Raw genomic sequence first — 12725 nt, forward strand, 5'->3', positions numbered from 1 at the left:
GGGCTGCAATTAATGTTAAGAAAACACACAGACAGGTGCGTGCCTTGGCTGTAACAGCGCTTCTCTGGCTCCGAAACCCAGTAGGCCATTCTGCTACTGCACTGAACCCATGTTCCTTTTTACCATGATCTGAAGGTCTGGCCTAACCAACGGGCAGAAGATCCTCCGTTAAAAAATTTAAAAATATTCTTAAGGGGCTGGAGCAATAGCACAGCAGGTAAGGCGTTTGCCTTGCACGCAGACAACATGGCCTACCCAGGTTCGATTCCCAGCATCCCATATGGTTCCCCGAGCACCGCCAGGAGTAATTCCTGAGTACATGAGCCAGGAGTAACCCCTGAGCATCGCCGGGTGTGACCCAAAAAGAAAAAAAAAAAAAAGAAAAAAAATCTTAGAACATAATTTCAATTTACTTGAAAATTTTAAGTTTATGATGGGTATAGTTTCAGAAGGTTCTAGAGATAAATAAGAAAAAAAATTTACTTTATGGGAGATGTGTGAGAAGGACAAGGTCAAACTCCTGAGATTGTCAGGGACTAAGGGTACCACAAGTATCATATCAGAGAGAACAATGTTGAACAGAAAAAGTTTAAACTTATCTGTATACTATAAATTGATATGTAAAGTTGTCTCCATATCTACCTATATCTACATCTACTTCTTCTCAACCGTGCCCAAAGAGATATTCAGAAGAGTATTGATCAAAATATTATCAAGTCAGAATTCAGATGAAAACATTCCATGATATTTTTGTTTTTGAGGGGGGTGGTGTGTTATAATTAGAAAATGTGGCACGTACAATGGAATACTACCCAACTTAAAAAAAAAAGCAATGCTAATCTGGTATTTTGCTTTATTATTATTTTTTAGGGGGTTGGGCTACACTCAGCTCTATTCAGGGGCTACTCCTGGCTCTGTGGTCAGCAGTGTTTGGGGGATCATATGTGGTGCGAAGGTCTAAATTTGGGTCACGCCATGCAAGGTAAGCAATTTAACTGCTGGACGATAGGGAATTGCTTATTGAATGGCTAAGCTCTGAGCCAATGCTTTACAACATTATTTCAGTTAGTACTCAAAACAATTGTAAGAAAGAGTATTCTCAATGTGTGAGTGTGGAAGGGTTGGAGTGATAGCACAGCGGGTAGGGCGTTTGCCTTGCACGCGGTCGACCCGGCCGACCCAGGTTTGATTCCTCCGCCCCTCTCACAGAGCCCCGCAAGCTACCGAGAGTATCTCACCCACACGGCAAAGCCTGGCAAGCTACCCGTGACGTATTCGATATGCCAAACACAGTAACAAGTGTCACAATGGAGACGTTACTGGGCCCGCTCGAGCAAATCGATGAACAACGGGAGGACAGTGACAGTAAGTGTGGACATCTAGACTTAGTGGCTTTCCTGAAGCCACGAAGCAGTGGATCACAGAGGTTGCCAAATTTGCTCGGTCTACTATCCCCTTCCCAGGAAAAAAGACCATCAAGTGCCTCCAACCCCTGGGGCTGGTATCACCCATCTGAGAGACTCTGACCTAGGCCTGTGCTAGGTGAAAAATTATTTCTTTACAGTGTTATGGATGGTCCTATTCAGCTAATGCTAATATTGAAAACACAGAGAGAAATATTGGAAATTTGCTAAAATATAAAATATCTTCCACGGACATTTTGACTAAGGTTTTATTTAGAAGTGAGGTATGTTTTGATTGAATTTTATTTTTAGGAAAAAACAAAACAAAACAAAAAAAGCCAAACTGTTTCCAATTGAGTTTAAAAACACTTTGAGGCTAGCTGAGTTTCAGACACAATTCCCAATCCTTTCAGAATGTAGTACTAAATTGCAGTTTTTTTTTTAAATTTTAAAAATAATCAACTCATTTGAAAGAATGGCATCACCAACATAAATATTCTAATATTATCAATGTATTAGTCTTTGCATTCTTTAAATTATTTTGTCCTGGGGCTGGAGGTAGGGCATTTGCCTTGCTATGCTATCAACCCGAGTTCGATTCCCAGCATCCCACATGGTCCCCTGAGCCCCACCAAGAGTAATTCCTGAGTGCTGAGCCAGGAGTAACCCCTGTGCATCGCCGGGTGTGACCCCCCCAAAAAAAACTATTTTGTCCTTAGAGACCTCAACAAGATAGGATTTTGGGGCCAGGGGGTGGCTCAACTGGCTGGAGAACATTCTTGGCATGTGGGCGCTCTGGGTTCCATCTCCAGCATGACATATCCCCTGAGCACTGTCTGGTAAGCCCAGAAAACAAAACAAACAAATGTACTCAGTTCAGATACGATTCTAGTTATCCTATGAGGGCACAGAACTGGACATATATGAACATGTGCCCAGGCAGGCAAATTGAGTTGGAGAGAAAAACAAGAAACAGTCCTTATTTTTCAAGTCTGTAACTCAAATATAACCCTCAAATATAACCACGTGGAAGAGAGAGAGAGAGAGAGAGAGAGAGGAGAAGAGAGAAAGAGAGAGAGAGAGGAGAAGAGAGAGAGAAAGAGAGAGGGAGAAAGAGAGAGAGGAGGGGGGTTGTGCATGCATGATGAACAAATACCATAAACATAGCAAAACATTACCAATTCCAGCCCAGTTTTTAAGAAGTTAATGTTAGGGTTGTCATGCCAGTATCACGTGCCAGGAGCAACGTTTTTATTAACCCTCATTCGAGGGATTTGTACTACTTGCATTTTTCAGTTTATTGGGAGATTAGTTATGCACTGTGTTAAATCTGTGATCGTGTTCCTCTTTATGCAACTTAATAATATACTGATAATTATTTTTAGAAAGTTAATTACTATTTGTTCTCAAAAGAACCTCTTTAAATAAAAAGCATCTCCAAGTAAAAAGCTTTATAGAAACTCTGTAAGAGCGTGTATTCCTAGCACTCAGTGCTTAATATAGCTTGGATTCCTGTAATTCTGATATTCAGTATGTTCTGAAAGTCACAGGTTTGGGGGGTGGCGGTTGCTAAGTTTGGCACCCAAATTCATTTGTAGCAAAACTAAATCTGAACTAAAGAGAGCTTTTTTTTATAGCTTTTATTTTTTTGGCCACCCTTTCACTTAGTTTGACTATTCAAAAGTTTTACTAAAAAACCACTGTTTGATCATGGAACTCTTCATCAGGTTGAGCTTAGGAAGTTATACAGTACCGAGGTAAGTAAGTCCCCTTTCTGACACATGAAATGTAAAGCATGTGAGTTTTCACACACATCCTGCTCACAGGGCTGTTTAAGCGGTGGGCCTCTGAGTTTCGAATTTTACGGGCTTTGCAAAGGAGCAGACCCGTGTCCCCCCAAGGCAGAATCGACTCATTTTGTGTATGTAGGCTTGGGAGCAGCTGCTCGCTCACTCAGAGAAGAGGAGAACAGAGAGAATGGGCTCGGCCTGTCTGGGCTCTCAGGGGCATCAACTGGAGGACAATGAGTTGTGGCTCCAGCTTTCAAATATTTCTGGAAAACTGCAGATAGCTGTGGACCAGGATCTACAACTCTAGTAAGGACGGGGTGAGGTGCAGATGAGACTTCTCAGGGGCACCTTCCCTGGTCTTGGTTTGGGAACATCAAAGGTACATCTCGGAGAAGAGTCTGTCCCTGAGTAATGACAAAGAGACAAAAGCAAACCCAACACAACCTTGGCGCTCGATACTCTTTTGATCCTGGAAAGGACTGTGTAACTGAAGGTGGGGGCTGGGTAAAATTTGGCAATGGTTGAAAGGTCTCTGAATGTGCGTCTACCCAGTGTGCCACAGTGTGGATGGCCGGCTCCAGCTGTGGTGCTGCCCGGCTGGGGGACGCCAGGGCACAGTGGAAGTATGTGGGCGTATGTGATGCCAGGTACTCAGGACCTCGTGCTTTGTCTTCCCATATACTTTGATTTCTTACATTTCTATTACTTAAACTTTTTTTTTTTTTGGTCATCTCTTTTGGGGGTTGTTGTTGTTTCGGTTTGTTCTGAGGCTATACCTGATGGTGCTTTGGGCTCTGCCCTTAGGGATTACTCTTGGCGGGGGGACTCCAAAGATCAGGTGGGTGTCAGGGATGGAACCCAGGTGGGCCGCATGCAAGGCAAGTGCCCTGCCTGCTGTACTATTACTCCGGCTTCTAAACTTCTCTTTATTGATTGAGGCACTGTGATTTACCATAATTTCAATGATCGTTTCCCATGTATGTAATTCAAGCATGACATCCACTGTAGGGGGAAGCCACCCCCCTAAATCCCCAATGCTTCTCCTCTTTCACTGCACCCCACAAAAGAAAAAAAAATCAACTTAGTTCTGTGGATCAATTCTCCCGGACAAATACTTATTTTTAACAGATGTATAAGATGCTCCACTTAAGCAAAACTTTCAACATTTAAAAACCTAAATTACAGCAACTAGTTATCTTGCTGAACCTGACTGTTAATCTACAGAAGGCGAGAGAAGCCACAGAACCAGTTGTCCAAACAACAGTTTTATTATTTCCAGTTCACGGAAGGTAAAGAGGAAAGAGGAAAGATCTGTCATCTCCACCAGGAAATCTGGGGGGAAATTCCTGAAGTTTTTCCTCCCTGTATACCCCATACTTCCGTGCTTTGTGTGGCCGCGGCTGTTTCTCCCATTACGTGCCATTCTGGCATCCTCTGAGAGGTAGAGTGCCAGCCACAGACTTGGGATACAGGGAGCAGGCAGGGCCCTGACGGTCAGCTGTGGGCTGCTACTTCACCCACTCTGCAGAGGCTTATAAACTATGAGAGGATGAGATGGACCCTTCAGAAAGTGGCAGGTCAGCAGGAGTCCAGGGGCCTCTACAGCTCACGGGGGCTCAGGGCTGGGGAGGCTTTGACTGGAAAACTGAAAAACTGCTGCAAGAGCCCAGCAATCTTTGCAATGATGCCTTTTGTATCTGATATCTTGGGATTTCCTGTAGCTATGGTGGTAAAACGTAGTAAAACAACATAAGTGTGTCTTGTGGAAAGGAAGAAAATTTTTAAAAAGGCAGGAAATATTTATTCTGCATTTGCTCTGTGCCAGGCACTAAGTCAAATGTTTATATATCCCATTTAACTTTCAAACCTATAAACTGGCCATTTTATCCATAACGAAACAAAACAGAGTCAAGCACTGGTACTCTGCTGAAAGGATGTATTTCTTTCTTTGGTTTTGGGAGCCCCACCTGGCAGTGCTTGGGGGAGGAGCCATGTGGTGCTGGGGTCCCCACACCATACAGACGGCATATACTGCAGCACTGTGAGCTATCTTTCCAGTTCCTCAATATTTCAGATAGAAACAACAATGAGAAGTTATTTCATGCTCATTAGGATGGCTGAAATCAAAGGATGGAGGGGCTGGAGCAATAGCACAGCGGGTAGGGCGTTTGCCTTGCACGCGGCCAACCTGGGTTTGATTCCCAGCATCCCATATGGTCTCCTGAGCACCAGCAGGAATGATTCCTGGGTGCAGAGCCAGGAGTAGCCCCTGTGCATTGCTGGGTGTGACCCAAAAAGAAAAAAAAATCAAAGGATGGATAATGACAATGGGCAGTGAAGAAAGGGAACACGAGAACCCACGACAGTGACGGAAACAGAAAATGGTACTGGCACTTGGAAAGAGTCTGGCAGTTTAATAAAAAGCAAAACACAAAACACAAATTCATCCTATGAAACGTACAACTGCCAGCAACGTAAGAGGAAAGAAGGCAGGCCAGGGAGATGGCTCGGAGTGCTGGAGTCAGGGGACTGATCGGGCAGCACATGGGCCTCTGAGGACTGCCCAGGATAACCTCCCCAACCTTCAGAGAAGAGAGAAGCCAAAATATATTTGCACAAAGACTGGCAACAAATGACAACAAAAGCATTATTTGTAATAGCCCTAAGTGAGTGATAACCTAAATGTCAATTTACTGAAGAAAACAACAAACCAAATATGGTGGACTTACAAGATGGAATACTCTCACACACTTAACGAACAAACTTGGGATGGGGACGTGGCTCAGTGGTGGAACTCAGGTTCTGCATGTGTGGGGCCTTGGGTTTGATCCCCAGCAACACACGCACGCACGTACACACAAACACATACGCACAAACACACACACACGCGTGCGTGCATGTGAACAAATCTGATACAATACAAGACATGATGAGTCTCAAAAATAAGATGCTGAGGTGCTAAAAGAAGCAAGACATAGGAGACTTTATAACATATAATTTATGTGAAATGTCTACAAAAGGCAAATCTATAGAGAAATAATACAGATCTGGGGTTGCTTAGGGACTGGAACCATATATGAGATTAAGAGTAATTGGCCATTACTCTTAATCTCATAGACTCATTCAATGAAGGATATTATTTGAATCATGAAAATATTCTAAAACTTATTTATAATAATGACTATGTATATCAACAAATTTCAAAAAAACATACCAAATATTTTATTTGTTTGTTTTTTGACCACACCCAGGGCTTACCCCTGGCTTTGTGTGCAGGGATCACTTCCTGGAGGGGCCCAGGGGACTGCATGCATCAGCCAGCACTCTAACTGCTGTACTATCTTTTTGGTTCTCCCTGCAAAGCATACATTTTGAATGGAAGCATTAGAGGATGATAGACAAAACATACCCCAGTAAAGCGGTAAGAATGCTCCCTACACGAGGATGCTGCAATCACCTTCACCACTGCGTGCTAGGGCACACTACCATACCCGGCAATTGGCTGACTACTGACAGATTCTGTATACATGCTGGTGAGCTCATCCAGTCTGGGGTCTGCAGTGACCCACCTGGCAGGAAGGATTAATTAGTGGGCACTGACTGGCGCTCTGTAACAGGCTTACATGCTAGTAACTCCAACAGGAAGCCACCAAAGCCCTTAACTGGCCGCCCCATTCTCACATGAAAGAACAGGGTTAGTCTACATAGAACAGAAATAATCATTTGGGGCTTTACTCTCTGTGGGCAGTAAGTCAACAAAACAGTAATTACATGTAAAAATAGTCTGCAGTTAGAGTCAGTTTCAGAACCATTAAGAACTTTTTTCCCAAAGGTGAACAACTGGGGTGATGTTTATAAAAATGTGAGCATTCATCTTTTCCCAAGATAAAAAAAATTAATTGTTCCCCAACCTCTAACATTTCTTCTCAGAAAACAGAACGACACTGTTTTGGTTTGTTTTTTGTTTGGGGACCAGGCCTACTGGGCTCAGGGATCACTCCTGGCAGGGCTCAGGGGAGCATGTGGAGTGCCGGGGATTGAACCTGGGTCAGCTTGTGTGCAGGGCAAGTGCCCTACCTGCGGTACCAGCTCACTCTGCATGTCATTAACTCACTCTATGACTGGGCTCCATTCACCATATGTCCTCCTTTCTAGGCTTTAACTTCCCTCAAAAAGGACTGGATTCCACTGGAGTTCTTTCCAGCATTCCTGCTGAAGGGAGCGTGAGGTGCTTCAGACAAGATGGAAAAGGCCACATTCAAGTTTTCACTCTGAACAGTAAAGGAAATCCCTAATTTTTACCCTCATAAACGGAAAGGCGCAGTGGACGCAAAAGCAGTGCCTCATACATAGATCTATGCATACATATAATTTTTGTCCCAATACACGGTCCCACCCAACATTAACATGCAAACCACACACCCAACCCTCCCACCTTTGACCCCCATATACCTCAGCTATGGTCATTCTCAGAGCACTGACAGGGGAGAGCTCAATATCCACCAGTTGGGCAGCTTTTAAACTCTGCCCAGTAAAGATGGCACAAGGACAGAAAACAGCACAGAGTTAGAATTGAAGGCAAACAGGGACACACAGCTAAGCACATTTAGCACATTGTCTAGAAACAAAGGGTTAAGGTGGTCTTGGGCTTTGGAGAAGAGAGAGCAGAGTTACTGTTAGACTGAGGAAAAAGGCTAGGATTAAACGGTCTCATCAGCTGGATTCTATTTCTACTGGGTACCCTGCCCGTGCCCTGTCTCCCCCATTGCTCAGCTGTACTCTGTGGGCTTCCAATCGTAAGACAGGGCTAGTGGAATGGGGGAAAAGACACTACTGTGAAGGACCAGGGTAATGGTCGAGAGAGAAATAGCAGTTTCCAAAGGCTTCATATAGGCCAGCAACAGTTTAGTAAGAAAAGTGATGACATCTCCAGCAAAGATTTCTATTAAATTAATACCAGTATATTCTGATATCATAAATTCCTGATTTTACCAAAAGAGTGCAAGAATTTGACTTCTCCCTTGCTTCTCTGCATTGAGAGACTATTTTAATATGCCAAACTGCTTTTTTGTTTCGTTTTGTAGAAATTAAACATATACATATTTTTGTGTTATCAAATCAGCATTCTGCTTTTCTTTTTTCTTCGTTTTGGTGCTGCTCAGGGGTAACTCCTGGTTCTGTCTTCAGGAACTAACTCTTGGTGGCACATGGGGTGCCACATGGGATGCCGGGGCTCAAACTCGTGCACAGCAAGGGCCTTTGCCACTGTGCTATCTCTCCAGCCCCAGCACTCTGGTTTTCTGTCTCTTTTATTTTGAGGAGAGGGGTTGGCTCACAGCCAGTGGTGCTCAGGGGTTCCTCCTGCTACTATCTCTCTGGACCTCTCGGTATTTTTTGAACAGATACCAGGAAGCCCAGAGAGATGGGGTGTCCTCAGTGATGATGGGGGACCTGGAGGCCATTCTGGTGGTGGACCCGAGAGGTTCCAGAGGACACAGGGCCTCACCCAGTGTCTCTGGGGGCTGGGGCGACCACCCCCCCAAGCCTATCGCTCCAACCCTTTTTATCCAAGAGCTCCCAAGCAGTGCCCAAGAGACCTGGGGACTCCACCAGCAATTCTGAGCCAACCCAAAGAGATGAGATACAGAGGCCTGACGATGCAACTCTGCTTGGAGCCCCGTGGTGCTGGGGGTCACCCAGGCCGCCCCGACAATGCAACGGGACCTCTGGGGCTGGACCATGTGATACTGGGGATCCAAATGGGTCAGGTGCTCTATCTGGAGTTATTTCCCGACTGCTTGATTCCTTTTCAAAGAATCACATAATGGCAAATACTTTTCATAAACCTGAAGATAAGTGAATGATCAATGCCTGCTTAATGCAAATCGCCAATCTGGGGGCTACGGATATGATGTGAGCACAGAACACACGCTCAGCATGTGTGAAGTCCTAGGTTTGATTCCTGGGACTGCAGATCCCCTGACAGTGTAGCTGTGGCCTTGGTGGCCACCTGAGCACCACAGAGCTGAGCACTGCCATGTATGGCCCTGTAACAATAGCACAGAAAAACATGAAAATGGCCATTCTGGTACTTACCCACTGGACTACTGCTCCACCCCCGCTAAAGGGCTTATTGTTTTGGTTTTGGGACTATACCTGGTGAGGCTTAGGGGTTACTCCTTGCTCTATAATTGGGGAATCACTCCTAACAGTGCTTGGGGGACCCATGTGGGCTGCTCGGGTTTAAATTTGAGTCAGCCACGAGCGAGGCAAGCGCCCCACCTGCTGTATAATTACTTCGACTCCTAAAGGGCTTATTTTTTATGAGACAAATATTTGCAAATACATATGGATTATATTTATTAATTGTGTTCTGGCTAAAATTTCGCCACTGGTTTCTCTGAAAGAGCATATACATGAAGAATTTCACTGATAGAAAAGAAAATTTAATTTTAAATTAAAAAATTCTTATTGTGGAGTGGGGAACTCAAAGGGCTAGAGCCCAAGTTTTACGGGCAAGAGTTCTGGGTTTAATCCCCAGCACCGCATGGTCCCCCAAGCATACAACACTTAGGGAATATTTTTTCCTTTTTTTCAGTGTATCTGCAGGTGGTCAGTTACCTGACTTATAACTTAACCGCACCTAGTCAAAAGTTGTTAGCATAAAATTTTGAGTACTATTCGGAAGAAGAAATGTCATAGCATTTCCGTGGCCTTACAGTTGTGCATGAAATTACTGAGACATTATTAGCTTTTCTGGTTTCTATTTCAAGAGTCACAGTTGAACACAAAAACAGTGTAACAGCATATTAAATGAAAACCTGAAATTCCCTTACAGTATCACTGTCACAAGGCTGGAACTGGAAGGGCTGGGGTTTATGAAATACAGCATTCTCTTGTAAAAACAACTGGAGATTGTAGTCCCGGACCACCTGCAGAGAAAATAAAAATAAGTTTGTAACAGGATTAAAATGTTCAGTAATAACATTGAAAACTTTAATATCTGCTCTTCAGTTTTTCCAAAAGTAAGAATCATCCACCTCTATGCAGTCAAAAAGGAATACTAATTAATCTCCTCCCCTTTCCCACTCCTTTTAGGTTCTGGGAATTAAACCCAAGGCCCCACAGAGGCCAGGTCCCCTCCACCCTTTTTAGATGACGGTTGTTATTTAAATATCCTCTTTTCTCCCAGAGTCTAAATTTGGAAAATACTAGTTTAGAAAGTAGTTCAAATATTGGGATTAAGCTACATGAATTCTTGCAAGTGCTCAAAAAAAAATATATAGTACTTTTGAATAACATAAAGAACACAAATCTTATTTCTTTAAAAATGATTTAAAAAGTTTAATTTAAGGGGCCAGAATGACAGTACAGTGGGTAGGGCGTTTGCCTTGCCCGCAGTTGACCCGAGTTCAATCCCTGGCATCCCATATGGTCGCCTAAGTGCCGCCAGGAGTAATTCCTGAGTACAGAGACAGGAACAACCTCTGAGCATCACTGGGTGTGACCCAAAAAGAAAAAAAAATCTTAACATTAAAAAAAAATTAATTAAAGAAACGTGATCTCCAAAGATACTGATTACTCCTGGCAGTGCTCAGGGGACCATATGGGATGCTGAAACTCGAACCCAGGTCGGTCGCGGGCAAGGCAAATGCCCTACCCGCTGTGCTATCATTCCAGCCTCCGCATATAATATATCAAGACCAGCCCCCAACCAGTGTCAACTTCCCCCACTAGTGTTCCCATATTTCATCCCCACCCCAACACCTGCTCCATCCTTCCTGTCACCTTGAGAGGCACATTATAAAGTTCCAGGGGATGCAGCTTAGATCTCATGTTTTCAGTGTTGTTGAGTCTGTGTTTTAGGTATATGCTACACCGCTGTCCCACATCACCAGTGTAACCAAAGCCTCAACCCCCTGTTTGTTCCATTACTCCTTTTCTCACTTTCTTCCTCGCCCCCTTGATTTCTGTTTCTGTCCTTCTCTCTAAACTTCGGGGTCATCCCACTGTTACTACATTTCCTCATTCAGTATTCTATACACCACAGATAAATGAGATCACCCTGTGTTTGTCTTTCTTTTTCTGGATTAGTTCACTCAACATGATTATCTTCCAGTTCCCACGAGACTGCCGAAAGTTGCATGATTCTCTTGTTCTTTGCAGCTGCATAGTATTCCACTGAAGAATACTATTCTTTTAAATGTGCAGGTGCACAGTTGACATGTGCACCTTGTTCCTCTGCTGGTTCTAAATTTCGGAGGACCTCTTCAAGTCTAGAGTACGGAGAACTGCCGCCACAGCACAAAATAGTATATCATAGGATGGTCTAATCATGCCCAGGTCACCTTCAAGCAAAAGGACGTCTGAGTAAAGGAATATATCCAGAAAAGAATCCTAGTACCCTGAAAGTAGGAAAGCAAATACATGGAAAGATGGTCCCTGGAAAATATTTATAGCATTCCATATTGGAGAAAGAGGAGAGAAAGCAGCATTTGATGGATGGTGGAGAAATGCATTTGCTAGTTTGTTCCACTGTGCATATTTTTCTAATCTTTCATTTGCAGTATGTTATTGTCCTGCTCACTCAACTATCACCTGTTGAGAGAGCTACCAGGACAAAATTTCAATATGAAAAATAAATAAATGTGTATGTGTGTGTATGAATTAAGATGTATAAGTAGAGATTCCAAGATGTAGAACTATGAAATTCCATAATTGAGTAAAACACACATATATAATACAGACTTAAGAAGTGGGATAGGGTTAGCAGTGGTTAGGAGAAGCTGGCTGGGAAAAATGAACTGAATAAAAAGCACATTCGCAAAAAGAAATATGTTTTCTTCTTTTCCTGAAGGTTCAGTTTTCATACACAGTAGCTAGTATCAGCCCTGAGAACCTCCAGAATCATCATGTGGAAGAAGCTAAGTGGATCAGCTGTCTGTTTGCCAAAGCTTTCTCTTCATGCACTACACACTGCAAACCTTTCATTTTTTGAAAATGCTCCAGCTAAAAAGTTCAACATTCCACGATGAAAAAGTGAAAACAGAAAAGCAAGACACAACAGCCTGTTCTCCCATGCCCACCCCCATGTCCTCATCACCAGCTTCTACAAACACCCCCTCGCGGCTGATGGGTTTCATCACTAAGCCCGCCTACCTCTTCCACTCTAGCTATATCATTTCATCCATAAATATTTCTCACGTATGAGACCAGAACTTAAAAAAAAAAACCTATGTTCTAGAGTAACAGCTGTTGTGTAATGATTTCCTTACTTTCTATTACGGCAAACTACCTAAGGTTTATCTGATGTATTTCAAGCCCCCAGGCATACATTCAGAACCCCGCCTCACCCCCATTTTTTTTTTTTTTTGCTTTTTGGGTCACACCCAGCAATGCTCAGGGGTTACTCCTGGCTCATGCACTCAGGAATTACCTCTGGCGGTGCTCAGGGGACCATATGGGATGCTGGGAATTGAACCAGGGTCGGCCATGTTGGCTGCGTGGAAGGCAAACGCCCTACCCACTGTGC

At 43.7% G+C, this 12725-nt stretch overlaps 1 protein-coding gene across 3 annotated transcripts in view; it reads right to left on the bottom strand.

Annotated features, from left to right (window-relative positions):
- The window catches only part of FCHSD2 (FCH and double SH3 domains 2), a 365756-nt gene that overhangs the window by 167603 nt on the left and 185428 nt on the right, over positions 1-12725 (bottom strand). For 2 of the 3 annotated variants that reach the window (XM_056116009.1, XM_056116008.1), the window contains exons 10-11: positions 10030-10125; positions 7646-7717 (exon numbers count right to left, since the gene is read on the bottom strand). In XM_056116009.1, the coding sequence (XP_055971984.1) occupies positions 7646-7717; positions 10030-10125 (168 nt within the window). The remainder of the gene's footprint in view (positions 1-7645; positions 7718-10029; positions 10126-12725) is intronic. The other variant, XM_056116010.1, reaches the window with a different exon arrangement.

The sequence above is a fragment of the Sorex fumeus genome, unplaced genomic scaffold (assembly GCF_029834395.1).
Source record: "Sorex fumeus unplaced genomic scaffold, SorFum_2.1 ptg000030l, whole genome shotgun sequence".
NCBI lineage: Eukaryota > Metazoa > Chordata > Mammalia > Eulipotyphla > Soricidae > Sorex > Sorex fumeus.